Source organism: Laccaria bicolor, genomic scaffold (assembly GCF_000143565.1).
Source record: "Laccaria bicolor S238N-H82 LACBIscaffold_5 genomic scaffold, whole genome shotgun sequence".
In the NCBI taxonomy this organism is placed as follows: domain Eukaryota; kingdom Fungi; phylum Basidiomycota; class Agaricomycetes; order Agaricales; family Hydnangiaceae; genus Laccaria; species Laccaria bicolor.
In genome coordinates this window covers 853,782-880,061 of record NW_001889876.1, presented here as the reverse complement: position 1 = coordinate 880,061, position 26,280 = coordinate 853,782, and the positions used below count along the sequence as shown (strand labels likewise).

The following is a 26,280-nucleotide window of genomic DNA, read 5'->3' as shown; positions in this document are numbered from 1 at the left end:
GTTATACAATTGGGTCATCCTCCACGAGTATGTAGGTATAAAATAAACTTGAAAAGTGACCTCCAACCCAAGATAAATTTATATGTCCTAGACCTGCTAGATTTTGAAAGGCGTATTCATTTCGTCTCGTCTTCGATGTGTTCGTGGAGGATCCACGACTGATTCGTCGTGTAGAAGCGTAGAGGCATGTGAAGGTATAATCATCGATTTATTGGTTTCATGTCGGAACAGCTTTGGCGAACACGAATTTCCTCTGGAGAATTCTCGTTCGGGGAAAGCATGTTCTCCGGGTCTGCGTTGACCGAGCAAGACAGCTGGGTCGGGAGGGATAACTACTTTCTCTGCAGGTGGTCTCACATCTTTCTCTCTAGGAGCCATTTCGCCTGCTGCGATGAGACGGTTTCGTTCCTTTCTTCTGTAACGTTTTTTGAAATATACCGCGAAACCAATGATCCAAGCTATGAGCAAAAGAGAGCCGCATATAGAACCGGCAATAATTGGAGTCTTGGCCTTTTTGCTGATGGACAATGAATGACGGTTGCATGCAGATGGCTTTGAATGGAAACCTTACCCTCCCAAGGAAGCGGCCTCTGAGGAGCTGACCGCTAGATTAACTCGTGTTGATGGGATTACCGCCGACGAAGCTTTACAGTAAAACACTTTAGAAAGGTAAGGACCTGGTCAATCAGCGTTGAACTCACAGGCATTCGTGAAAGATGGCATGATGTAGGCAACTCGGGCATTACGTAAGTACAGCACATTGCCCTTTAATAATGACGTCACTGCCCCTCAACTTGCAAATCGTGTACACTTTGCAACCCAACCCCACGAAGAATTTTCGAAATAGACTCGTCCTTCAAAGCCTCAAGTTCTTCGTGACTTTTAACCAACAACATGCCAGCAAATCCAAGTGCATTGACGCTGAGCTTTTCTCCAGTGGCTTGAAGGGTATGTGTTTCTCGTCGTCGAGGGATCAGGTACAGGTGATTGAGGGTCAACATCACATTGTACGATGGTTTTCCAGGTGGGTAATCTGGGTCGTGCCGGATAGTGGATATAACGAGATCCAAAAGCTGCATGAAGGCACTCGAAAGTACCCTTTCTAGCTCATCAAGTGGGTATGTGTCTAAACGGGGTGATAGGCGAAAAACGTGGTTGGCGAAGGATAGCTTTGTTAGCGAGAAGGGTTTATCTGGAATATCCAATTAGCAGTCGTTTAAGATGGACAGCTTCAAAGAAGACCTGGAGTTTCTAGATTCACTTGGCCTGCAAGATGCTCTATAGGCGGTCCCTTGGCATCTTCAGGATTCAAAGGAATAAATTGAATATGCTTATGTGGTTGACTGGCCCCACTGTTCTCGCCACCTGAAAAACAAGACCAGTTTAAAAAAATCATATTTCACGCACGGAGGGGGCGTCTCTCACAGTTATAAAAAGCAAAGAAATGTTTTCCTGCTCGAGAGGCAGTGGATATAAGAGTATAAGCCTGGACAAGCTCAGACGGCAACAACGGAGATGTCTGCGATTTAAATTCTGGAAGCAAGAGGATCAATAAAGCACGGTACTTCATCTGCCACAGTAACATACCTTTTGTCACAAGCAGGAAATGGTGAGGGACGACCGAGAATTTATTGAGCTTATAAGTCGTAAGGGCGTCGACTCAAAATGGGGACCAGCTGGGAACTCACCAGGATAACGAATTCCTCTTGGCTTTCCTCATCTTTGAGATCTCCGACGTAAAGGTTGGGGTTATAAGGTGGGGAGAAGGGGTCCAACGTCCTTCCTTTAATATCAGGCGCTCCTCTGTCCGATTCGACTGGTAGACCGACCGTGTCGAAGTGAAGGGATGGAAGTGTGGGTTTCTTCTGCAATGCTGGGCATACTCTTATCTCGAACTATTTGCGATTTCATGACGGTATCTCACCGCAATGGGGGGATCCTCACCTCAATGTCGGAATCGACGAGCTTGATCACTGTCGACGGGAAGAAGAACAAATCGCCAGCCTTCAGTGCGGCCTCATAACTCTGAGGAATATTTGAGATGATCTGTCTTGGTGACATTCTTAAGGGGTAGTAGGAATGCAATCCTGAGGATCTTGGACAGAATCGCTTCCTTGTGTTCGGAGATAGTAGTGACAAGTGTTTGTGTTACTCGATACAATATACATCGGAGGGTATCATCAGGAATGGTTCCTTGAAAGACGAAATGACAATATTAAATGAATGTGCAAAATTGGGTTCCAGCCCTGATAAAATTGCTGGTTTTAACCTCCTGCCGCTGTCAATGGCGACACTCAGTAGATATTGGGACTCCTCAAGCCATCCCTGCCTTCCCGCGATTATCTTTTGCTTCTTGCATCGTTTCTCCGAGCATAAGCGAACGGCCATAACATATGACCGCTATCAATGACCATATGGCGGCATTTGTTCCCTTGAAAAAACATTAATTGTATCCTGAATCAACGTGCAAAAGGAGCGCACCTGGTAGAAGAGGATTGTCAGGAAAACTTGAAATAGCAGCAGAACAATCCGGCCAACGATGCTGCGATACAAACTAAACTGCTTAACCTGTGGCAGAGGAAGTTCGATGGCAAGTATGGATGCTGCGAGAATGTTCGAAAGGATTTGCACGAGGGGAATCTTGACGATGATGGTAATGAAGAATTCAGCATTTGGAGATGGCCTATTATAGTCTGCAGTGAGCTTTGAAGGTTGGCGTATATATCTTGGCCGACTCACTGAATGCCTCCGGGATCACGCAAAGTACCACCCACAAAGTCCCAAAAGAATTTACGATAGAACAAGCCGAAGAAACTTGCCCAAATGGCATCTGTAATGGCACGTGAATGATCGTTTTTTGTATAAAGAAGGGCACACCTACAGACGCTTGCCGTGATAGAAACAAGTCGGGAGTATTCGTGCCAGATGAGGTTGCCCATTGGAAAGACGAAGATTTAGCGAGAAGATAGAAATATAACAAGAAAATTGAAGGGAGCCTGCTCCAAAACTGAGGAACGTCTTTAAGCGAGGAGGAAAATAGCGAGCAATGACGAGCGCAGCTCGGCGAAGGAGGAGAAAGAAAAGCACAAAGAAAGAAGGACAACGAACGAAAGAGTATGACGACCATTACCTAACAACCCTGACTTAAATAATACAACGGCTTTGGATCCTAATACGAACAAATACAAAACTGATCGGGGCATAATTAAGGAGTTCTTGACAACCCTTGTCAAGGTGAGTATGCCTATCAAACCCACTAAACCGCCTGCCTCTGCCTCGAAATCCCTCGTGCCTGTTGGTCCAAGGCATGTATCTAGAGTTGCCAAAGGCAAACGAGATCAAGATGAAGGGCCGCCTAAGGAAAAGGCATCGACCACCAGGGCACTGGTTTTGCGAAATGGCAAACATGGAGCTAGGGGAACAGGGGAACTTATGTTGATGAAAAAAATGACAGGGAGAGAGAAGTTTGAATTAATCGCAGGTGTGCACTGCTTTTTTTCGTGCTACATTCGCACTGTCTGATGAGCATCCGCAGAGGAGGAGGTTAAGACGGCAATCATGCCTCCATTCAGTCTTGAGAAGTGCTTAAAAATTGCAGAGTCTCAGTACGATGGTGCGATTCATACTGGTCGATTTTGGCGCTTGAGACGATTTGTTTATTTTCCCCTTCTGTTCATCTAGCTTACCTTGACGACATTGCGAACCTAAGAGATCCGGACCTCTTTCGCTATATTATTGAGGCCGAGTTGCAGGCGAGGTCGCGCCCTGGTTCTGAAACTCGCAGATCTCCTACCTATGTAGCGAAGGTCGTCGGAACGAGGTCGGTTCTTGGCCTTGTCTCACTTTCGTTTCTAAATATCGTCGGTTGTTATTTACAGAATACACAATGCGTATTTACTCGCTTCAGCATGGAAGATGGTGCAAGATACACTCAATGGCCTTACAATAGACGGTTTATCCGATCGAATAATCAAGGTGCAGTTGAAGAATAATGAAGATATGAGAGATCGCTTTTTGGTTTTGTATGATATGGTGAACGTGCTGGTTGAAATGAGCCATGCAAAGTTTTCTGTATTGGCGACGACTACCCGTAAGTCTTTAATTCCTCCTTGTAACCACTTAAAAATCATCCATACAATCCAGCGCACTATGCGAAATATTTCAAGAAGAGTGAAGTTTCAGCACCAGGAGAGGAGGAAATGGCGTTTGATTGGAAAGATCTTCGTGGAGCGGCCAATTCTTTCCTTGACTCCATCATCATAGAACTTTGTTTTCCGCGTGCACCATACCCGAAAGCCATTTTGTACCGGATCCTTCACGATGCCATCGGAGAGTCACCTCGTGAGGCCAAAAGATTCCCTCAAGCCTTGTGGGACGCCGTTGGCGATCTTTCGGTTTGTTTGATATTCGCTGTATTTGGACTGGCCTTCTCAAAGGATCGTAGGAATCGGTAGAATTGCAACAATACCTGGAAGGAGCCTTGTCTGGTTCAGATGGTCAATCTTGGAAGAAATCCGCGCGGCAAATGCCCGAAGAATACGAACTATGGATTGACGCTCAGATTCTCTCGTCGAAAGCATCCGCAGAAATCGCAAACTTCAAGGACTCCATCTTCCCCCTCGAGAAAACCAGACACACCGTCGTTTTGGACAACATGTGGAAGTTTATCAATCTGGTGAGTTTGTAGCTATCATGTTGCCTCAATCACCTGAGCCTCCACAACACAGAACTATCAAGCCGTTTCTGGCCATAACATTGACACCCTGTGGCAACTCGAAGGAGAGTTAGACTATGCTCCGCAATGGAGTTCCTACTACATTCCTGATCTTTCTGATGATTCGGATGACGATTCGGACGGTCCTCCCCGTTTGGTTTCGCCGTCGAAAGTCGGTAAAAAGAAGCGCAGACCACTTGCCATAACTAATGGCGCAGATTATGAAGGCAGTGACTCCATGCCAGACCTACAGTCCGTCTCTAATTCCTCCGACGATGATGATCTCGAGAACGATTCCGACGACTCCGACGATGACGATGACGAAGGCGATTCTGATGCAAGCGACTACGACGAAGAGGCAGAGGATGAAATACGAGAGATGCTGAGGGAGGCCATGGACGCTGCTCATGAAGCTGACTGGTTTGAGAGCAACGTCTCTCCGGAGTTGGATCCCTTTGCGCAGGAAGACCGAAAGGGAAACCCATTTTTGAAGCTGCTGGGGTCGCTAAGAGGTATATTTCTTTGAATGATACCACAGGAATCGCGAATTGAGCAAAGTCTATGTTTTCAGGACGTATGTTCCCGTCCAGTCCAAAATTGAAAACGCCTGGTACTCGCACAGAAGCTCGACCAGGCATCCGTGGAGCTTTCCGGGCAACCCCCTCTGGTGTTCCTAAACCACCTCCAACGACGGGTCCCCCGAAAGCAGTCCCAGTTTCCGCGAAAGGTTAGTTGATTTTTTGCCTTTTGACATATATTCACGTCTGCAGTCGCAACGACCCCTGCTGCGAGCGCAAAAGGTCGGCCAAGTTCATTACCGATTTAGCTGCTTAGTTAATATTGGACTCCCAACAGTTGAACTCCCCAAGAGCCATAAAACTACGATCGAAGAAGTGGAGGATGAAGATGATGCCCCTCTTGCATCCAAAAAGAAGAAGAAGAAACCCAAAAAAAAGAAGAAGCCAGCCCCCGCATCCCCAGAACCACAGGATGTATCCCGACGATCATTTTCTACTTCGCCGACACCTGCAAGTGCTCCCAAGTTGCCGACACCTCTCCAAGCTCCAGCTTCCCCGTCTCCGAAGCGCAATCAGGCAGCTCCTCGACCTAGCACAGCTAAGCCGGCTCAGCCCCAGATGTCAACAACATCTCTTGCGACGCCTGTTGAGCCTACAACGGCGCAATCGGCTCACAGTTATCTCCGTACGCTTGAGGAGCGAGAAAAAGTCAAAGAAAAAATTAAATCACGTCCTGATCATGCTTCCCTCTTCTCTAACCCAGAAAAAGAGAAGAAAGGCTTTTTCTCGAAACTTGGCGCTGGGCTGAAAGGCAAAGGCAAAGACGATGCGACGCCGAAGAACCCCAAATATACGTGGTTCTCTAAATTAAGTAAGAAGACAACTGGATATATGCACCAACTCCTTGCCACTGCGGAAGATACGACGCAAGGGATAGCGCCCATGAAGTGGGAAAATTTCCTCAAGGTTTTTTTCTTATCTGCATGTTTTCAGGGCGAAATTCTGATCTGTTTTCTCCCCAGCTTATGAGGGAGATGGGGTTTGAGTATGATCCGAGTACTGCGGGCTCCAGCGTTAGATTTGACCCACCCAACAAAAATGATAAGGTGCGAATATCGAACGTATGTATAGAAAGATACTAATTTCTTTTCTGTTGATAGCCTATTACCTTCCACAAACGTAAGCTTTGGCATAACTATTCAACTAAATGGCGCCTCATTCCATCCCTTTTCAAGCGCATCCCGATCCAACGCTTAAACCCAAGATGCTCAAAAATTTCGCAAAGAGACTCAAGAGGAAATATGGCTGGACCGAGGAGGATTTCCTAAATCATGTCCCTGGCTCAAAGTGAGACGAGTCATTTAGGTAGTCCCTTAGAAACTACGTCTACACGTCTATCAATTTCGACCAGCTTCTTATGTATCTAGTTACAATGCCCTTACGACATTTCTGAGCCAACACATCGCTAATTGATCAATCACAACGAATCACGCCCCCACAAGGCTTCGAATTTTCCACAAAGGAGCAAGTTGTTCAAGCTGAATGCTAGCAGTTTAGACACTTAACAACGTAACGATGGAGTGCAACATACCAAGCGGGGAAATCCTTCTTCCCTGATCACGTCACCTACCACTTGTTCTAAAGTGGCTGAGGAAAGATTATATATCGAGGTCACTTCTTTGAGAGAGGCCAGGACAGGGTCAAGGGGGGGAACCTGAAGAGAGTCCGTGTTAGACGCAATTGTATTGCCTCCATTTGTTGCACTCGGTTCAGAACACGGAAGTGATGACGGGGTCGGAAGGGTTAAGGGGCTGGGGTTTGGTTCGATCTGACCGACATATCCCGCGGAGGCAAACTGGAGGGAGATATTCTGATCAAGATAACGGTTGGAAACAGTTATAGAGTCGGTCGCCTCAAGCCCATATCTGGCGCTGGTTGCAGACGAAGAGGTAGGGTGGGCGACTGAGTTGAAAGGTGACGAGCTGAAGTGCTGTGGTATGCCGAGGGAAGAAGAGAATGGTGCCTGAGAACCTTGTATTGCTCCTTGGGCGGCTGGCAAGGGAATGGGTTCACCACGATCTGATTGCAAGTTAATGACGTTGTCAGAGAGCTGGGCATGAGGTTGTGTTCCGCCGGAGGGGGGAAGGCCAATGACACTTGGATTAGAGTTGAGGTTGGAAACCTGGGGGTTATTTGGGTTCTGCTTGCACGGACACACGGTTTGAATGGCATTGATGAATTCGGACACGAGAGATGGCGACGAAAATGAAACCTGAAAACGTCGAAATGTCTGCGAGCACACAAGATCCGTAAGTCATAGTCATAGAGCAGCACTCGAAGAATTTGTTGCCAATGCATACTGGTGGGATTTGATCACGAGGGTGCATATATCGTATTCCAACGAGAGTATCACGGTGGACGGCTTTCAAAGGGAATCCTTGTGAGTTTTGCTTCTGCGGGACTCGTGATTCAAGGGCAGAGAACGATAAAAGATCAATATCTTCCTGATTATGGTCGATGTTAGCACTAGCGACAACTGATTTGGTCGTAATATTTCGAGACTTGCAAAGACGACCTCTGTATTGTTAAGACCATCTTCTGGGCTGTCATGGTTGATACGCCACAGTATTCGAAGACGCATAGACTCTAACTCATTGTCGCCGCTCTTCTTGATGTCGAGGATGAGAGATATGGGAGGGTTTGTGAAGTGCTGCCATTCTGAGGATGTATCTTGCGATTGGGTAGGCGTTTTTGAGGGATATGACCTGGAATATTTTGCAAGAACATAGGTTGATGTTGCGGTCGTTGAGTGAGCCATGAGTGTAACACGCAGGTTGCACAAACAACTTCCGACTCTTTTACTAAATAGATAACTTGAAGTACTCTCATGTCGGCTACAACGTCCTTGACGAGAATACTGATGAAATCTCATCACATACGAATACCCAACTATGACATGCCAATTCGATTCCGGCCAGTGAGTTATGTCGCCCAGTTATTTGAATAACGCCGCCTTTTACATTGTCACTCACAGTGGTTTCTCGTTTTCACGGTCATCATCATCATCCTCCTCGCCTTCCTGGGTTTCACCAAATTTTCTCAGTCTTTGCCTCTCAACGACAAGCTTCTACACTTCCTATGCTTCTCCCTGGCTACTGGTGTCTTCTACTTTATCTTCGATGTCGAAGAGTATGTCCGTTGTCCATGTGTAATTCGGTCTAACCACTACATATACTAGACATGCCAAGAGAATATGGTTTTGGAAGCATTCACCCCTGATTTTCACCTTATTTCTCTGCTTTCTCTGTGGGGGGATTCTCAGTGAATTCGTGCAGTCAGCCCTTCCAGTTGAGTTCTCTGCCTAATCTACTACCAACATCCATAACCTTCAAGGTTCACAGTACAAAGAATTTCAAATTGGTGATATCATTGTGCGTTTTCGATTTCTTTACCTCCTCATCTAAATCCTCAAAAAACCAACAGGCTAATCTACTCGGCTCATCTGTGGGATTATGCGCTTCCTATTACATGGAAAGATACTATCGACGTCGGCGTGAGGTAAGCTCTGCCGCTCCATTTCTTTCCGACGTTCCTTAATATTCTGTCAGATTGCTCGCCTCTACCAGCCGCTGAACTTGGATTCAGCGTATGACCAAGATGATGAGGAAGAGGAGCTATACAACACACAACTTCTACCAATGCACCATCAGAACGCCATGACACAACCAAAAGCGAACAAAGGAAAGTCAGTGCATTTCAAAGATGTTTGGGATGAGCAGGAAGAGCTATTTGGCATTGGCTCTGATACCGACGAGGAAGCTGAGGCCAGCGTAGCTGCAAGTAACGGTCATAAGCCGTCCAAAGGAAGGTCTTAACATACCGCCGTTCACCCATAGAAATGTTCGGAAAGACATACTGGGGTGCGCAGATCTGGTATCTGGCGAAAGTGTCATGTTTTTTTGGCAACGCCGCCAACATCGTCCAAGCAGGCCTGCAGCTTTTTAAGGTAATCCACAACCTCTTCAATCTCCTCCTCCCGTTGTGCTACCGTCGTTGTCAAGGTGGTGCAAGTCGTTGCAGCGACTATTGTGACTTGTTCTTGCATCACACCTTGGAGAGTTGCCTTGAAATAGGTTCCGCGTTATTAGCCCAAGTGGACGGGGTATGTATGCCGCCAGAACGCACCCTTAAATCTCTATCAAGGCCTTCTCCTACCCTCACCCAGTCTTGCCACCACTTTCTTTTTGATCTTTCCCACTGTCCCACTGCCCACCTCAAGCTGCTTAGTGCAACAAGGATACCAACTCCCATTGCCGTCCCAGCATCCATGCCAACGAAACTAAACAAACCTTCCCCACTGCCGACTAACCAACCGTACCAACCTGCCCAGCTTACACAAGCACCACTCAGAATGCCTCCAGTCATTCCTAGGACAGCTCGTTGCCCAGCCAAGTGCAAACGCGTCGTCGGATAGTCAATTATTTGGCGTCGCCGGGCATGCAGTGGATTTGTTAGAGTTTCTGGCGTTAGAGGGTATTCTGTTGAGAACGTGAGCTGTTCAAGGGTATTTCGGAGAATTGCGGACGGTATGGAGGGATGTGTTGAAAGCATGGTGAAACTAGCCGCTGTAAGCGCATCCTGGATTGTTGATAGACGGCCTGTACGCAAGATTAGCTGTTGGAAGAACCCTAGTCAACTTGAACTATATTATAAAAGTGGCAAGGAAGGGATTCGACCTTTTTCTCCAGAACTGGACACCATGCCGTTTCCACAGCAGCGGTGACGATATTGCTGATCTCATCTACTCTTCCTACCATGCGCCACCAGTTCAATCGAGTCATTACTTCTCTTACGTTCTTTTCGGCAAGCTTGAGCGCTTCAGCGACCTCATGATCATGGCTCGAAAGACCATCTTCATGTCGCCCACCGAACACATCGCCTTCTGTTCGTGCCTCTATTTCTTCAATCCTTTCATTTAAGCCACTGACGTCCAGGGACAGACGGTCTAGATCACATCTCGCGTGTTGAAGAGATGCCGCGCAAGCTGATAGCGCCTCCTGCAAGTGAAGAAACGCAAGCGTTGTCCGGAGCGTAGGCTTTAATAAGACTTTTGAAGCCGATGTTTTTGGCTTGTCAAGGATGGTCTTGAGAACGTTTGTAATTGCAGATACGTTGGACCCAAGGAAACCATCTTGGTATCTTTGGATCGTAGAGAAGGAGTTAGGGTCAGATCGCAGAACACGGAGTGCCGCAGTAGCCTGGCCTGGGTCCATTACGAGAAATTTTCGGGTTGTCGTGTGTAGATGGGGCGATGATGAGTGCTGGAGGACCTGATCGAAATACTGTGCTTGTGATGTGCCGGCAGTCAAAATGATAATTGTTCTGGAGGGCAACGAGAGGGAGAGAAGTGTTGAAAGCGGTGTAGTGATGGGGTTGCACACGACAATGGGTATATCAGCTTTATACAAGGCGGCCATGACAGAATCGTCTATTGGGAGGTACGAGGTTGTCATAACATCGTCTGTAGATTGTATCGCGGAGAGAGCACGGATTTCAGTAATTTCCAAGGGAACAGGAAATTTCAACAAGTAAGATGCAGGTATCTGGAGAGTTGAGGGGTCTGACTTGTCGGGTTCGCCGTAACTACGAAGGTCAATTGCGTCAAGCCAGTTATAATACATAACTCACACGAGGGTGAGATTTCGCTGTCGAACGTCTTTCCACCTATCACGTAAAAGCGTGAAATGTGTCTCGTCTGAGTCTAAAGGATCTTCGAGCAGCGCCGTGACAATGTCTTGGGCTCTAGCCCATTCGTCCAAACCGTACACTTAAAACGGCGCATGTGTCAGTAGCTTGTTTATGGAACGTTTAATACGAATACGAACCTACGACTCTTGCCGGTCTTTCCGTGTTTGCGGACAAATCGTCATACGCTTGCGATAAAACGCCATTCCAAAACTCGGTGGTGTTTGTGGTTCTATGAACACCAGGAGCTGTCTGGGCAGGAAATACTCGTGGAAGCAAAGCTGTCGCCTTGCGAAGAAGGGTCAGAGGTTCATCGTGACTCTGTGTGCTTGACAGAAATTTGGCCAGTGGTCGTATTGGTCTCAATCGCGAGGCAAATTTACCTGGCCGTCGCGTCGCATAAAACCCTGTCCTCAGAAGCCATTTTGTCATCGAGCTGCGCGCTGAGTATTGACCAAGTAACGGCTTGAAAGTTGGTAGTGCACGGTGGTCATATCACGTGAACAAAAGATTTCCTCACAATTCTATTCAAATCTGTTAATACTCGTCGTCGTCGTTTCTCACCACGCCCCAGTCAATGTCTTCGTCGTCGGCCACAGCGGCGGGCTCGCGTTCTCCGTCTCCTTTGACCCCGGAACCATCTGACTCGCTTGATCCCGTTGCTATTCAAAGCGACCTTGACCTCGCCTCCTCGTGGTACCTCTCCATGCATCCTACAAAGTCTTCACTCCCTCCTTGGGAATCAGATCCTTCGCTCTACCTAACGCCACACAAGTCGGAAGAGAATCAAATGCTTTGTTTGGATGAGTTGATTGAACAGCATGCCTACGACGAGTATGCTTATCATCACTCTCTCCAGCCGTTGTCGTCGCTGAACCTTTGTTTTTAGCTCACCCTCTCCTGCATTTAGTTCTCTCAATTATTCGTCTACTTCTCATCATTCGAGCGCAAGCCCTGATAACTCACACTCTCCGCCAGCAGTACACACCTTCCGAACAGGGAACCTGTTGGTTCCGTCGAACAATGGGCCAGTATCCTTGACGAAACCAATCCCCCCACCTGCTTCCCTTCCACGTAGACAGGATCCATCAAATATCAACCAGAGGGTCGTACACCCTCCAAAAGAGTCATGTTACAAGTATGTAATAACCCCCTAGCTTTTGGCTATCACATAATCAGAATTTTCCAGCCTGCCTATCAAGTTCCCAAGCATACCAGAAGGAGGGACCAAATCTCGAGTGGAGACTCAAGTGCGAGTGACCGTTGACCTCGCAGACGCCAGCTCTTCGTCAGACCCATTCAAGTATGATCGAGTGGGTTCATGGAAATGGCTGAAGCTGCCTCCTGGAACGGCAACAAAGAAGCGGACAAGGAAGCAGGGAAAAATAGGTATGTTGCCAATCGTCGAATTTAATATCTCTGATACTCACAACGATGGAACTTGAGACCCCGAACCCCAGGATATTCTCCATCTTTCCACAACTATAACTTGTTCCTCTCCTCCCCATAATCAGGTTCTCAGCTGCTCAAGTTGCCAAGCGCGTGAGGTAAGGTCGCTGCACATTTGCGTTGGTTATTCGCCTTTGACAATCTGCTTCAGGCGAAACGAGTCGCGAAGAAACTTGCTGCGCGAGTTCGGCCAGCACGGTCAGAGTCGGACTCTGCCGAACGAGATTCAAATAGCAAATTTTCGAAAAGCAAGCAGTACGAAGACACGACTAGCATCATCCAGTTCAATTGTGCCGAGGTTCTCGACTTTTCAACAGGTTCTGTGGTATTGCCTCTTCGCATTACATGTTACTGTAGACATCACCGGGAGAAGGTTGGTTTCAATGTCCACTTCACTATGATGGATCACATCGGACGTATCGTCGGTTCCGGGTCCTCAAGGCCCATCATGATCACAGACGACCACAAAACATCGAGTTCGGCTAACACTCGCCCAGGGGAACTGATCAGCAGCTTCTTGGGCGTGGAAAATTCTGAGTGGTCTCAAGTGGGTGTAACCTCGCAGGATGCTTCGATGATCGATGCTGCCGCTCCTTCAAGAAGAAAGAAGGACGCCTCGTCCACCAGCAACGGAAGAAAGCGGCTGAAACCTTACGATTCCTTGGTCAAGCCCAATCGAGTTTTGCGGGAAGGAAGCATATCAAGTGCTCCTTCACCTAACACTTCCTATTCTCCCTTACCCACGACTAGATCACCCACTCCTTCTGCCCTTCACAATATCTTTTCCTCGGATGGCGGTTTGTCGGCACATCCACCTCCATTGGTATATCCAGGTCAAAGCTCCGACGCCTCCTCGCCAGATACTCTTGCTACGCCTCTTGACCATAACCCTGACGTGTTAATGCCAGAAGCTTCTCGACCAGTTCCTCATGCTCCACCACCTCACTCTTTACCCTTGCACATACCCCCTATGATGATGTCCACCCAATCACACGCCATGCCCTACATGTTCTTTGATCGAAATCAGCAGCCGATGCAGATGCAGATACCTACGATTCACCGCTTAGTCCCTAATATGGGTCCTACACATGGCGGCACTGAGGTTACAGTTCTTGGTGCAAATTTCCACCCGTCAATTCAACTCAACTGTATTTTTGGTGATGCGGTAGCAAGCTCAACCCAAAGATGGAGCGATAACACGCTAGTCTGTGTGCTTCCACCTCGAGCGATGCCAGGTGTGGTTGCTGTATGGTTCGATGGATTCCCAAAGACCGACGACCAGCCCAACTCGCCGCCATCTCTGTTCACATACTCTGACGAATCAGACAGGGCACTGTGAGTGGAACCCTTCATTTCCAAAAGACATGTATGCTGACCAACCCGTTTTAGTATGGAGCTAGCTTTGCAAGTTGTTGGATTAAAAATGACTGGCAAGATTGAGGACGCGAAGAATGTCGCCATGAGAATTGTTGGTACTGCCGGAAGCGAAGGTGGTGACACACAGGGGGATAACAGTAACATGATGCAGCTGGCTTCTACAGTTTCTTCGACTCGGGATCTTCGACCAATCCTTTTCCGACAGGGAGGTGAATCTGACAACTTTGAAAAACTTATTGTCGATTTCCTTGCGATTCTGGACACTCCTATGGGCTCATCTGCGCCTGAGTCCATTTCAACTCGCGACGCTATATCGTATGCATCACAAAGTGGGCAAACCCTGCTTCATCTGTCCACGTTGCTGGGATTTTCAACCTTGTTGAGATTTTTGATCGGTCACGGAATTGATCTGGATGCTCGCGACCGCAATGGATTTACCGCATTGCACTTTGCAGGTATTTCTCAATCCAAGGATTGTGCAAATATTCTGATAGAAGCTGGGGCTGATGCGGAAATTGTAAATGCGCTTGGGAAGACGCCCAAGGAAGTCTCCGTCCCTGGCTTTTTCGATGACATCAATCCCACGATTATGCTGCTGGACAGCGATTCCGATCATTACGACGACGACGAAGAAGCCGATTGGGGGGATGCGGAAGAAGATGCAGATTTGCAGGTTCATAGGGGCTTGTTGAAACGCAGTTCAAATCGCACCCTTCGAAGGATGGCTGCACCCTCTGGAAGGGCAACCCCACGACGTTCCGTGAACGTCTCGCGAGCTCCCACGCCTCCCCCAACGGCTACGATGTTGGACAAGGTAATCAGGGGAGATGAGAAGGCCAAGAGGGCATCTGAAACAGTCAATGACAAGCAGGCCGCTTCCTTTATGGAAAAAATGATTCAGAAGACGCTTGCGCAATTCCCTGCACCTCAAGGCATAATTCCGAACATTCCCCAGCTCCCTTTGCCTCACTTACCTAATCTCAATGGTCTACCTGGTATGCCATGGGGTGCTTTGCCTCAAATCCCCATGGTTTTCCCGGTGTTCATCCCGATGATGCCTGGATGGCCGTCTTTCTTTGGTGGCGAAAACGTGGCTGCCGATGGTCACAAGGGAGAAGAAGACGCGGGAAGTTTGTGGGAGCAGGTGCCATTAGAGCAGCGCAAGAATGGCGCGCGACTTGGGAGAAGTGGGTTGCATTGGCTGTAGCAACCACTGCCAGACAGCAGACAGAAGAAATGCCACCACCTGTCTACACCCCCCGCGCAGCTAAAGGAGAGTCTGTACCAGGCTCGTCTCAAGACCTCCAAGCCAGTTCGGCGTCGACTTCGTCTGCTGCCGAAATGCGACCCGTTGGATATGGTGACACGCCTATTCCAGAACAGGAGGTCGATGCCTTCTCGTACCAGCCAACTGCAAAACAAACGCAGAAACTTCAGAAAAAACGTGAGTTTGGTTTCTGTGATATAATGAAAGCTTCAAGTGAACAAACGACACACAGATGACCGAATGTTACTGTTATTCTGGTTACCGATTCTCTTTCGTGCGTCCTTTCCTCTTGACTTGCCTCGCACTATTTTACATGCTGATCATTGGCCTCAGTTTCTATGCTGTGGGCCTTCCACAATGGCGTTCGCTTTGTGTTTCATGCGGTCAAGTTAGCACTCCCACTTAGGGGAACAGTTCGCAATTAGATGTGGATGTTCCTGCTCAATTTTCCGACCCTCAGTCTTCTTCCCTCATTGCCGGAATCTCATCGATCGTCTTCATTCCCTGTGCCCCATATTTATTCCAGCGCACTAATAACGAACTTGTATTCTGAGGATTGTAGTAGTGTTTTCGTTGTAGTTATTCCATTTGAACGTTTGTGCGTGTTTATACAGTGAAGTTCAACGTTCGACCTCAATCCCTTCCTTCTCCGTTGCATACTCATACAAGCCAGCATGAAACGTGGTGCGGAGAAGCAGCTTGTAAAAGACGCATTTGACGACGACAGCAACGTACGCATTCTGAAAGATAACAAAGTTCCTCACCGATGACTGTTCTACAGGAGGACGAAAGTCCTAGCCAAGGATTCAAGAAGGCTGATGAGGCTGTCCTAGCCGCTAGACCGTCAGTTTTATCTGGCTATTTATTCTACACCGAAAATGCCTGACCATGTCCACAATTTTTAGAATGCGTGGTCTACCCAAGCGCGTCACTACAAGCACCCCCACGCCTGCGAATCCATCAGCGCCGGTTCGTTTCACTGGCTTTTTATTTCTGTCCATTCTATCTCACTTCCATCTTATGTCGTTCTCATAGGCATCAACGCCCAAGTTCGGTGGTTTCAACGGTTTCGGTATAGCTGGATCCAGTGGTTCATTTAGCTCAATGTCACCAGCCAATCCGCTTAGCACCCCCAGTGACGCTCAGACATTGAATTCCACCCCCTTGTTCTCTTCTCCTTCAACCCCATTTGCTTCAACCCCTTCTGTGTCAGCGACTGCTCCAAACGCGGTGAAAACATTTGCCTCCCTCCTCAGTACTCCAGCCAGCGCCGCTCAACCCTCTGACGTTTTTGAAAAACGAACTACATTACCGGAAGCTCCCCCATCCTCATCAAACCAGACTGAAATGGCTGACGATCCGGCCGAGCTGAAGTATTACACCTCACTCCGTGGGTTGAACGTATCACTACTTACCGCTGTCTCAAAATCCATCGAAGACGATCCCCTCTTTGATATGGGGGAACTACTCGAACGTTATAAAAACCTCCGGACAACACTGAAGCAGAATTTGGAAGAAAAGTCGGACAGCATATCCCCCTCTTCATCCTCAACGCCCGCCGTACCACCTGCCAAACCACTAGGTATGCCAGCTCCTCCCTCAACGTTTAGTGGGTTTAGTGGGTTCGGTTCTCAACCCGCCCCATCATTTCCGACCTCCAACCCGACAGCCTCTTCGTCAACCCCGTCTTCCAACACATTCTCTTTCGCCACCCCTCCATCCAACTCTGGATCACAAAGTCAAAAGGAATCTTCAACCACCAGCTCCCATCCTATCGGGTTCTCGTCAACAAGTACCTCTGCGGCATTCGGTACATCGAGCGCTTCCTCAACTTCCCCCTTCTCTTTACCTGCTGCATCTTCGTCAAAACTCGCATCTAGTTCCACTCAACACATATTTGGGAGTAGTACTCCACCAATGACTTCTAATCTATTCGGAAATACAGATAAGGCATCTACGAATATTTTCGGGAATGCAACTTCAGCTTCAACAACCACCAACTTTGGTGGTGCATTTGGTGGCTTTGGTGGTTTCAAGCCTGCAGGCGGAAACATTGGAAATCCCGTCGGATATGGCTTTGGTACTTCCAAATCATCCGACGCAGACCATGGAGGACAGGTCACAGCTTCTAACACAACCCCTGTTTTCAACCCTTTTGGTTTATCCACTGAAAAGAAGCTTGACGGTGATGTCGACGATAGCGCGGAAAGCGGGCAGTCGCTTGGTGATGAAACGACTGGAAGTAAAGCCCAGACTCCGGAGGTAAACAATAATTCTGAATTATTAACGAGCAACAAGCAACATGATGAAGAGGGTGAGGGTGAGGAGGATGAGGATACAGTGCATTCGGTTAAGCTGAAGGCATATCGGATGAGGAAGGCTGACGAGAAAGGAGGGGCAGGATGGGCTGAGTTGGGATACGGTGAGGTCCCTCTTATTGTCGCATCTGATCTTGACTACTCACAAACTGGTTACAGGGGTTCTCAGGTTGAAAAAGCATAAAGAAACTGGGGCTCGGAGAGTGCTCCTACGGAACAGCAGCAGTGGCAAAATTAACATCGTATGTGAAATTTCACTGGCTTTGTCAGTTAATGACCAAGACTGTGGCCAGAATTTCAATATCTACTCGGGCCTAAAGCCCTCCCAAGCTAAAAAAGCCCTGACATTTGTTGGTCATAGCAATGGCGCTTCGCAGACATACAGTGTTCGGTTACAAACAGAAGGCCAAGCTACTGAGCTCAAAGAAGCTCTTGATAGAGAAATTGCTCACACACAAGCAAAGGGTTCATGATACCCCGCCCCCCAAAAAGTCGTAAATTCCTCCACATACAGTACCCTCAAATAATTACATTGCAGCTTTTGCTTCCCAGAAGCTTTCATTTACCATTGAAGTGACTCTGAGCATTATGCCATATTGAGTTGAGGACAAAAGCTTCACTCAAAAGCATTTCAATCTCGTGATCCCCCCAGTCTTGAGTGGGCAGGGACTGGAGGAACATAATGATGCCCTGATTCCTTGATCAGTAATGGTAATGGTAAAATGACAACAAATTACCTGAAAGTCCATTTGTCGCAACTTTTCGCTCCAGCGTACAAGAAATGCAGAGCAGACGTAAAGGTGAAACTGCGAAAAAGCGTCTGGGCCTTCCGCCTGTGCTAACAATTGTCAACAAGATGGTTGCATTGGATAGGCCCAAAACACTGACCAAATAGGTATCCCACATCCGGATTGTATTCTGGACGCTGATCTCCCGCATCAGTAAGCAATTCATCCAGCGAAAAGCAAACTGCATGAATTCGACATTCTGTGATTCGAGATGAGACGAAAGAGGAGCTGGTTTTTTGTTGCAGGTCAGTAGAAGTATCGCATTGAGCAAGAAGATACAACAGACCATCAATGCGCGCTACGAGCTCAGCCATTCTCCTGACGCTCCTCTGAATCCCAGGTTGCGCGAATATGTAGTTATCTTGAATGCCGTCAAGAAGTCGAGAAAGACACCAAAACGAATCCGCCTCCACTGCCTCCAGGACGTTTTTCGGAAGAATGGATGGATCGAATAACTCTGGATCGGAATCTGTGATTGCAAGGTGAGTCACGAAGCCAAACTCGCGAGATGGCGCCGCCCACCAATATACGCTGACAGGAAAACTTGAAAAAACGGTGTTACAAGATCATTGATCCCTTGAACATAGCCGCTGGCGGGATGCCTGATGGCCCACACATATAAAATACGTTCCAGGCTCTGCAACTAACTCAGCGTGGTAAAAGGGCTATTCAGAAGTCACCCACCCGCTGAGTTGCATCGTGCATCCACAATCTCACACCCGGTCTTGTTCTTGGCACATCAATTTCAATTTGATGCCAGATCTGTTGGTCAAGACCTTCACGGCCGCGGGCAAACGCGAGTTCGACCAGAGAAACGTATTCGCCTCGTTTTCGAGCGAGCGTTGTTGAACGAAGGGGTGTAGGTAGTGGAAGATACCCCTAATTTGCAACTTGTGAGATTCAATCACTAGCAGGTGAAGGGTGGAACGAACAAGAAGAAGTTGCCAAGCCATAGGGCGTAAATCTACTGGGATGCCAGCCCAAGCAAGCTTTCGCAGTTCTCCTGCAAAGCGAATGAAAAGATTATTGTCTTAAAAGCGGGTGGCGCCTACCAATGCTGACGTCCTGGCTGGAGAGACAGTCGACGAATTTATGCCTGCGATTTGAGCGTATGGACCTCTCGCGCAACAACTTTTCTGATTTTTCAAGATTCTCTGGTGATGAGGAATCGCTGAGCCGCGTCAGTGAAGATGGTGATGACTCCATTCGCCTTGGACGGCGTTTCACGCCATGCAACGGATCTAAGCAACGAAAGAAAGACACGGTTCATGAGAGATAATGTAAGACACGTATGAAGCTACCATTCACAATGTTGTCCACATCTTCACGGATATGTCTTCGATTTTCCTTTCCTTTGAGTTGGCTTGGAAGCGACGATTCCGATGAGGCTACACCTGGCCCATTGGATTCCGTTTCGAGATCGCCCAAGATCATGTCACCCTCGACATCTACATCTCCAGTAAGATCATCTTTCTCTCGTTCAGTACCACCATCTGGGCGCCTATGGTCATCGAAAGTATTGGGTCCTTTGCGGACAATCGTCCAGCCATTTTTCGGAGTTTGTGAGGGTATAGGATCAGTATTGGGGGGATATGAACTCGGGTTGGGAGCATTGAGATGGGTATAAGAAAAAGCGAGGGTAGAGGAAGAGGAATTATTTGAGGAGCGAGGGACAGTCCTCGGGGCGGTTGTAGATGACGAGGACGTTGAGCGATTCCAAGAACCAGTGAGGGACGACTGGCGGGGTGATTCTGAATCGGATGCACTGTCCCAAGCGTCGTCTTCGCCCCACTCTGTTGCCGAAAAACGATGGGAGAAGTTAATGCCGATGTGGGGACGCGCTGGGGGAGAGCGAGGGGTCATCGTTGACGTTGAGGACGACGACGAGGGCCAAAGAGCAAGTGGCCACGTGGCGTGCATAGATTAGATGTTATTTTAGATGTGATTAGATTAGATATGACTAGATTAGATTAACTCTCTCTTTTGATGTCCACCTCCAACCTAGCCCAGTTCTCCACTTGCGAAATCTCAGACGCTCTTATAAAACTCTCTCTTCCTCATGGTGGCCTTCTCCCAGATATTTATATAATCTCCCCTGCATTATCTGGCTCAGCAACTAGAATATGCGGCTCAGCCTACACAGTCCAAATGGTCGTCACTTCCGACATATCAGCCCCAAAGCTATCCGCTCATTTCGTTGACACTATACCTGCCCATTCAGTTGTTGTCATCAACGCGCCCCCAGGTTTGCTTCGTCACTTTCGTTTAATACTAAGCCCTCACTGACTTTGCTTCAGAGGCAGTCAATGCAGTCTGGGGCGGATTGATGACTGCGGGAGCGCAGGCCCGCCTGGCCAGCGGCGTCGTTATTTCTGGACGCTGTCGAGACATTGCCGAACATCGCCAACTTGGTTTTCCTGTCTTTGCCAGGGGCCACTCTACGCTCGGTCAATCGCCATTCACGCGCCCCTCAGCCATCAACGTTCCTCTTGTCATTGCTGCTCCTAGCCCAGTCGCGGACTCGTTTCCTGCCCTCACAGTGCATCCCGGTGATTGGATAGTCGCAGACGAGGACGGTGTGGTCTGTGTTCCCAAAGACCTAGAATCCCATGTCATTGAGTTGGCAACAAGGGGAAGAGAGATCGATGACCGCTGTATGCAGGACATCAAGGCTGGCAAGGGAGTACAAGCTTCCTTCAATCTGCATCGAGGAAAACCATAAAACATACATAGATATGACGATTATTAGATATACACGTTCACCATAAATCCACATAAATTACTCCATAGCTTTCCGTTTGCCGGTATTCCGGGTGGAGTCAAGCTTCTCGCCCTGACCTTTTCCCAAGTTGCCCCACTGCCAACTTTTTGGTTTAGGTTTGGGAGCGGGGCTCCTCGCCTCAGCTTGTGCTTTCCAGATAGCCCCTCGACTGAGACAGAAATCAATGTGACTATTGAGTCCTTTATTGTCTGTCTCCAGGGTCTTCTCGCAAACAGGGCATTCATGAGTGTCCTTGCTTGTATTGACCTTGTCCTCCCATTCAACGCGCGAGGATGCTGCCTCTCCAGTAGGATACGGTTTAACTTGAACAGTTGCGTTAATTGATCCTGTATTGTTAATGTCCGCATTTGGAGCGGGTGTTGTTGTCGTGTGGGTCGTCGTAGTCAGCACTTCAAGGTTTTCTAGTTCGTCGTTGTCATCGTCTTCGTCAGGTATCATGGCATCTGTTTCATCGTGTTCATGAAATCCAGGCATAGACTCGTCATATCTATCCTGAGTTTCCAAGTTACTTGTTTCACTTTCTGTCGTTAACGAAGGGAGGACGTCGTCATCTAATCTGAACTTCTTATTGGGCAGCTCGTGTTTGAGGGGTGTAAAAAACTGTATCCTTTAGGTCCATCATAATCCACAGATAGAATGCGAGAAAGATACCGACGCGCTTGATTCCGCTACCCTCATCAGAGCTATGCCTGAGATCCTTCAACTTGGTTAGTCGGAGACCAATGAGTCTCAACTTGAGAGGGAGTTCTGGAAGGATCAATTCTTTGCCAGTCTTCGATTATTCGTGATAACTCTGCACACACGCAGCAAACGGACTCACCAAGTAGAGTTCCTCCTTGGTAAAGACATATCGATCAAAAGTCTTCGCGCGGGTGAAGACTGCAAAAGACAATGAATTACAACTAACAAAGATTCATACGAAACGCTTACCCTGATACGTATCTAGTTTATACTTCAAAGTGACGGTCCGGCCAGTCCATCCGTTTCGGCTCATATCTTTCTCCAGTTCCGCAGCAATCTCTTGGAGCTTTTGTAATATCTTCTCTTTGTCGCCCAAAGAGGAGAACGTCCTGAATGCCCCGTCAGTGCATTGAATGCGAGGAGGGGATCATTCTACCAACCTCTCCGCGCCAATACTCTTGCGTTCCTCCCTAAGATGTGGTTCCACAATGTTTGACGCGATGCCCAGGTGGGTTTGCAAAAGAAATTTGAGCCCGAAACGCTTATCCATTACCGATATAACAACCCGATGCATATAAATGTCCCCACACGTCTTTGGTCTCGTGAGCGTATTAATGTAACTGAAAAGTATGAAATCTACCTTGATGCCAATGGACTCCAAAAGTCTCTCATTCACTCTACCGATACCCGGTACTTTACGTATCGATAGGTGATGCATGAAAGCCTTAATCGATGCGCTATCGAAGGGAATTTGAAACTGCCCGTTTGGTTTGTTCTACCAATGAAAAAAAATTGTTGGATATCAAAATGTCTATTCGCGGAGGACTCGCCTTGTCGGAGCAAATCTTTATGCATCACATTAATGGGAGTGTGTGAGCTTTTGTATTGGTGCGCACCTTTGCAAGCATCTTACGGAAAAGAATCAAGATTAGTTATTTGCCGCCTTTCTCAAGGGGGTCGCCCGTACCTTGTTCGGGGCAATGCCTGCGCTGACAGTTAGCTGAGTTATAGCATGAACCGCTTTCCGCATCTCCTGGACGCATACTTCTGCAGTCAAGCCATGCCTAACGGAGTACTCCGTGATACTGTTTCTTCTTTGTCACCTCGAGGTAATGGAATAAAAACCAAGCCATTTACTTGAGATACGCTTCATCAGACCCAGCAGGACACATATTAGGATCGTATCTCCTAAAGATATCCATCACCTTCGCTGACATCTCGGAGTATCTTGAAAAATTGTTCGAGACGAGAATGAGGTCAGGGCATAACTTCTTTGCGATAAAGCCTTGTAAACTTTTAGTGATGAGGGATGTCAAAAAAGAAAATATCGTCACCTGGCATACCAGAACGTACTCCATACTTCCTGGCTTCATATGACGCGGTCGTCAAGACCCCACGCCCAACCTACCCTGGGGTAAGAGATTTGCTTTCATCCCACTCTATGAAACTTACACCGAAAGGTTTTCCGGCAAGTTCGGGGTTATACAGGAGTTCCACGCTCTGAAAAAGAATCGATGAGTCTATTAGTTTTATCATATGAGACAGTGGCCTTACGGCAAAGAAGGCGTCCATATCAACATGGACAATGATTTGGCTGAGGTCTCGTTGGGCTTGCAGTTGCACGAGCTACTCGAGGCGATAGCATGAATATAAATAGAACTGGCAGAGGAAACGGTGTCTGTACTAATTGATCAACCGCTGCCTCAACTTTACCTGTAAATATCAATTAGTACGTGCCGTGCCATCGGGCTTCCACGTACGAATGTCGACCCCCCTCATGGATTCATCCTTTTCTTTCTTTATCCTATTAATGCGCTCAGTTAATTCCTTATCCTTCCTCTTCTCATTCTGTGGTAAAATAAATTTGAGCGTCAGTGCAGAGATTATCACAACTTCGGAGGAAAAATACATCATAGAATTTGGAACCCTTCGAAGCATCAGCAATAATGCGGTTAATTTCAGTCTGGTCAAGGGCAAGCCTATCATACAAGTAGCATGTTCAAGTTGCGGTTTGATAAATAAAGGCGGTGACATACCCAGCTTTCCCAGAAGACGGACCCGCAAGGCGTTTTACGAGAGTTTCGGTCTCCTGCGACAAGTCTAGCTGAGGCTCAGACCCAGGTTCCATGCTAAGGCGATAGCACCTGGGGATTAAAGTGTTGCCTCTTCAGAGGCCGCATGATTGAAGTAGTCACACTTGTAACGTGATCACTATGTAAATTACATTTCAAATTAGGCGTCAACTGCTGCCTCCATCGAATATGAGCGCTGGACTCGTTTGCCAACAATGTAAAGAGCCTCTTCAGGTGTGTGACTGTCTGATTTTATCGCGTTCGTTCTGAGCATTCAGAATTAGCTTGATGCCTCTCTCGTCGATCTCGCGCCTTCGGCGTACGATATGATTGTCGCTACATTACCCTCATCACCCACACGCCCCGTTTCAGATAAACAACTAAGCGACTCGCCATCTTCGCCTGTGAAAGCTTCGAGGCAGCCTTCGAAGGCGTTTACTACGAGCAAGTCGGGGTCACCGCTATCTCCACGAGCTCAAGGGAAGCAGGCCCAGCGAACAGGCCCCCTTCCTACTGAATCCTTTGTACTTCTTCAAGACAGCGTAATCCGCAACATTCCAGCCCCACTTTCTTCTCCTCCTCGTTCAAAGAAAGGATTAGGCAAATCACGAAATAGCCCCAATGTTCCCCAACCAGCCAAACCTTTAGAACCCGAGCAGGAGGCCCCTTCCCCCCTCTCTCATCATCTCCGTTCGACAGCTCGCCTCTTTAACCTTCTATCCACCCGGACGGATATCGATCACCCCCTTTGTGCTGAATGCACCCAGATCCTGCTGAGTGATCTTCAAAAGCAGCTTGACGAAACAAAGAAAGAAAGGGATGGCTATATTGCCTTTGAAAGGGAGGTTCGAAAGGAGAGGGAGAGGGAGTCGCAGGCTATGACACTTGCAGAAGCTGAGAAGAGAATTGAAAAATTAAAGATGGAGGAAAAGTTTGCAATTGAACAGCTAGTTGAGGCGGAAAGAGAAAGGGGACAACTAGATGATGAATTACGCCTTCTGAATCTTGACGAGAAGGCTTTGGAGGCTGAAGAAGCAGAGTAAGTCGAACCATCTCTCTCCCTTTAATTTTTTTTTTTCAAGATTGTCAAAGGTTTTGGCGGACGCACAATGATCAACTCTTGCTGGCAGAGCAACAAGGCTCCCAGCTTGTAAGTTTACGAGCCGCTTATGCTGCAGATTCAGCAACACTCGAGAAGTTGGAACGAACCAATGTATACAACGATGCCTTCTGTATTGGTCACGACGGCGTGTTTGGGACAATCAACGGGCTTCGTCTAGGACGAGTGTCTGGGGTGCCAGTTAGCCTGCCCTGCCTCTGATTTAGATGAAAATGCTCATCGTAAAACAGGTTGAATGGGCTGAAATCAACGCCGCTTGGGGTCAAACATTGCTGCTTTTGTACACCATTGCAAGAAAGTTGGATTACTCATTTGAAAAGTTCGTCGCTCTATCCGTTATTTTCATTCATTCACGCCCTTCGTTCACAGTTATCGATTGGTTCCCATGGGTTCATTCTCGCGGATCGAGAAGATAACAGGTGATAAAGTTAACCATGAGTTATATGGCTCTGGTGATCTCCATTTTGGACGCCTTCTGCATAATCGCCGTTTCGATATTGCAATGGTTGCTTTCCTTGATTGTCTCAAGCACCTTATGGACCACATCAAATCTCAGGATCCAAACATCGATTTCCCCCATCAGTGCGTTTTTGTGAGAAGATGACCATCGTAGTCACTTACTCAATAAATTCAGGATCACCAGGGACAAAATCGGTGAAGTATCTGTGAAACTTCAGTTCAATCAGGAAGAGGCATGGACCCGGTCATTGCGCCATGTTCTCCTGGCCCTTAAAATATGTTTGAAATGGGCTACCAACGGTACTAATGGCTGAAGCCCAAGACTTGTTCCTCGGGTTAGACTCAATTCACGCCACGATGTGATTTCAGCGTGACAATACTTATTCAAACGCGAACCTTGGCCACAACTCAGCCTCAAGGCTAGAACGAAATTGAAACTTGGCGGACATTGATCTTTAATCAAACCCACTCTTTACCCCCCCCCCTCACGCTAGACGCCTTTCTGGAAGACAGCATTCTCCTCAGGCATCGATGTTTTTTTTCTCCTCTTGGGTGCAAATATATATACAGTTGCTGCAACCTCCTCCCTCAACTACCATGGCGAGGAAATCTACACTTCGGCCCTAGACCTCCCTTTCTCGTCTGTCATTGCTGTCGTCTATCCTACTTATTTATCAATATTTCGCTGGACAAATATTCCCCGCAAGGTGTGGCTAACCATTCTGAAATTCAAGGGGGATGCAGGGGCGGAACAAAAAATGAGATTCCAGCGCACGCGATCAGTATAAATGGGATAGTTTGGGCAGCGAGACCCAGACTGAGATACGCAAGAGCGTCCAACGATGGCATGCTTCAAGCTTCAAGCCGTTGCCAAGATAGCACTGTCAGTAAATGGTCTGGCGGAAATCTTATCAGATGTTATCTCGACTGTGGCCACGATCATGTCCCTTGATTTAGGCATCCTCCGCGGGGCAGCAGGCTGCAGCAGGG

The 26,280-nt window shown here is 47.8% G+C and overlaps 13 protein-coding genes across 13 annotated transcripts; 6 read left to right on the top strand and 7 right to left on the bottom strand.

Annotated features, from left to right (window-relative positions):
• Window positions 1-96: 96 nt before the first annotated feature.
• Window positions 97-723, bottom strand: LACBIDRAFT_313744 (uncharacterized protein; the record flags this gene model as incomplete). The annotated part of the gene is made up of 3 exons (XM_001877368.1): window positions 97-517; window positions 572-644; window positions 702-723. 3 exons carry the CDS (start codon window positions 721-723, stop codon window positions 97-99), a joined length of 516 nt encoding a protein of 171 aa, XP_001877403.1.
• Window positions 724-779: 56 nt separating this feature from the next.
• Window positions 780-2,061, bottom strand: LACBIDRAFT_313743 (uncharacterized protein; the record flags this gene model as incomplete). Its single annotated transcript, XM_001877367.1, has 6 exons — window positions 780-1,192; window positions 1,243-1,365; window positions 1,426-1,533; window positions 1,588-1,636; window positions 1,689-1,895; window positions 1,945-2,061. The coding sequence occupies 6 exons, from the start codon at window positions 2,059-2,061 to the stop codon at window positions 780-782; spliced, it is 1,017 nt and encodes a 338-aa protein (XP_001877402.1).
• A 253-nt stretch (window positions 2,062-2,314) lies between these two features.
• LACBIDRAFT_313742 (uncharacterized protein) lies at window positions 2,315-2,939 on the bottom strand (the record flags this gene model as incomplete). The annotated part of the gene is made up of 3 exons (XM_001877366.1): window positions 2,315-2,431; window positions 2,482-2,683; window positions 2,740-2,939. The coding sequence occupies 3 exons, from the start codon at window positions 2,937-2,939 to the stop codon at window positions 2,315-2,317; spliced, it is 519 nt and encodes a 172-aa protein (XP_001877401.1).
• A 301-nt stretch (window positions 2,940-3,240) lies between these two features.
• Window positions 3,241-6,705, top strand: LACBIDRAFT_293097 (uncharacterized protein; the record flags this gene model as incomplete). The annotated part of the gene is made up of 14 exons (XM_001877724.1): window positions 3,241-3,481; window positions 3,536-3,613; window positions 3,682-3,820; window positions 3,879-4,090; window positions 4,144-4,394; window positions 4,445-4,675; window positions 4,728-5,226; window positions 5,286-5,441; window positions 5,485-5,514; window positions 5,570-6,198; window positions 6,255-6,338; window positions 6,393-6,411; window positions 6,468-6,579; window positions 6,660-6,705. 14 exons carry the CDS (start codon window positions 3,241-3,243, stop codon window positions 6,703-6,705), a joined length of 2,727 nt encoding a protein of 908 aa, XP_001877759.1.
• Window positions 6,706-6,719: 14 nt separating this feature from the next.
• LACBIDRAFT_313740 (uncharacterized protein) lies at window positions 6,720-8,050 on the bottom strand (the record flags this gene model as incomplete). Its single annotated transcript, XM_001877365.1, has 4 exons — window positions 6,720-6,770; window positions 6,824-7,522; window positions 7,593-7,736; window positions 7,799-8,050. 4 exons carry the CDS (start codon window positions 8,048-8,050, stop codon window positions 6,720-6,722), a joined length of 1,146 nt encoding a protein of 381 aa, XP_001877400.1.
• Window positions 8,051-8,114: 64 nt separating this feature from the next.
• Window positions 8,115-9,196, top strand: LACBIDRAFT_313739 (uncharacterized protein). The gene is made up of 6 exons (XM_001877723.1): window positions 8,115-8,209; window positions 8,267-8,421; window positions 8,471-8,579; window positions 8,634-8,663; window positions 8,716-8,790; window positions 8,841-9,196. The coding sequence occupies exons 1-6, from the start codon at window positions 8,120-8,122 to the stop codon at window positions 9,105-9,107; spliced, it is 726 nt and encodes a 241-aa protein (XP_001877758.1). The 5' UTR covers window positions 8,115-8,119; the 3' UTR covers window positions 9,108-9,196.
• A 140-nt stretch (window positions 9,197-9,336) lies between these two features.
• On the bottom strand, window positions 9,337-11,409 carry LACBIDRAFT_313738 (uncharacterized protein; the record flags this gene model as incomplete). Its single annotated transcript, XM_001877364.1, has 4 exons — window positions 9,337-9,906; window positions 9,969-10,875; window positions 10,921-11,059; window positions 11,118-11,409. The coding sequence occupies 4 exons, from the start codon at window positions 11,407-11,409 to the stop codon at window positions 9,337-9,339; spliced, it is 1,908 nt and encodes a 635-aa protein (XP_001877399.1).
• A 145-nt stretch (window positions 11,410-11,554) lies between these two features.
• LACBIDRAFT_313737 (uncharacterized protein) lies at window positions 11,555-15,010 on the top strand (the record flags this gene model as incomplete). Its single annotated transcript, XM_001877722.1, has 6 exons — window positions 11,555-11,811; window positions 11,867-12,115; window positions 12,167-12,366; window positions 12,424-12,524; window positions 12,578-13,761; window positions 13,816-15,010. The coding sequence occupies 6 exons, from the start codon at window positions 11,555-11,557 to the stop codon at window positions 15,008-15,010; spliced, it is 3,186 nt and encodes a 1,061-aa protein (XP_001877757.1).
• Window positions 15,011-15,744: 734 nt separating this feature from the next.
• Window positions 15,745-17,861, top strand: LACBIDRAFT_313735 (uncharacterized protein; the record flags this gene model as incomplete). The annotated part of the gene is made up of 6 exons (XM_001877721.1): window positions 15,745-15,801; window positions 15,852-15,913; window positions 15,976-16,039; window positions 16,106-17,492; window positions 17,548-17,630; window positions 17,682-17,861. 6 exons carry the CDS (start codon window positions 15,745-15,747, stop codon window positions 17,859-17,861), a joined length of 1,833 nt encoding a protein of 610 aa, XP_001877756.1.
• Window positions 17,862-17,946: 85 nt separating this feature from the next.
• LACBIDRAFT_246710 (uncharacterized protein) lies at window positions 17,947-19,382 on the bottom strand (the record flags this gene model as incomplete). Its single annotated transcript, XM_001877363.1, has 8 exons — window positions 17,947-18,078; window positions 18,126-18,214; window positions 18,273-18,404; window positions 18,463-18,645; window positions 18,699-18,813; window positions 18,861-19,055; window positions 19,109-19,179; window positions 19,229-19,382. The coding sequence occupies 8 exons, from the start codon at window positions 19,380-19,382 to the stop codon at window positions 17,947-17,949; spliced, it is 1,071 nt and encodes a 356-aa protein (XP_001877398.1).
• A 780-nt stretch (window positions 19,383-20,162) lies between these two features.
• LACBIDRAFT_232209 (uncharacterized protein) lies at window positions 20,163-20,898 on the top strand (the record flags this gene model as incomplete). The annotated part of the gene is made up of 2 exons (XM_001877720.1): window positions 20,163-20,421; window positions 20,474-20,898. The coding sequence occupies 2 exons, from the start codon at window positions 20,163-20,165 to the stop codon at window positions 20,896-20,898; spliced, it is 684 nt and encodes a 227-aa protein (XP_001877755.1).
• An 838-nt stretch (window positions 20,899-21,736) lies between these two features.
• LACBIDRAFT_183579 (uncharacterized protein) lies at window positions 21,737-23,807 on the bottom strand (the record flags this gene model as incomplete). Its single annotated transcript, XM_001877362.1, has 13 exons — window positions 23,676-23,807; window positions 23,549-23,618; window positions 23,400-23,487; window positions 23,324-23,352; window positions 23,194-23,265; window positions 23,092-23,139; window positions 22,974-23,043; window positions 22,777-22,924; window positions 22,607-22,724; window positions 22,280-22,414; window positions 22,080-22,231; window positions 21,889-22,028; window positions 21,737-21,837 (listed from the first exon to the last, which is right to left on the bottom strand). Exons 1-13 carry the CDS (start codon window positions 23,765-23,767, stop codon window positions 21,737-21,739), a joined length of 1,263 nt encoding a protein of 420 aa, XP_001877397.1. The 5' UTR covers window positions 23,768-23,807.
• A 105-nt stretch (window positions 23,808-23,912) lies between these two features.
• On the top strand, window positions 23,913-24,334 carry LACBIDRAFT_177882 (uncharacterized protein; the record flags this gene model as incomplete). Its single annotated transcript, XM_001877719.1, has 2 exons — window positions 23,913-23,945; window positions 23,996-24,334. A coding segment is annotated over exon 2 (297 nt), but the record flags the coding sequence as incomplete, so codon positions are not given.
• Between the last annotated feature and the right edge of the window lie 1,946 nt (window positions 24,335-26,280).

Excerpts from the sequence above, each read along its gene's own strand:
- LACBIDRAFT_313739 (XM_001877723.1), top strand. The coding sequence starts at position 8,120 with ATGTCGGCTACAACGTCCTTGACGAGAATACTGATGAAATCTCATCAC. Across the intron at positions 8,210-8,266 it reads TGCCAATTCGATTCCGGCCA|TGGTTTCTCGTTTTCACGGT; the intron begins GTGAGTTATGTC and ends TGTCACTCACAG. Across the intron at positions 8,580-8,633 it reads TCGTGCAGTCAGCCCTTCCA|TACAAAGAATTTCAAATTGG; the intron begins GTTGAGTTCTCT and ends CAAGGTTCACAG.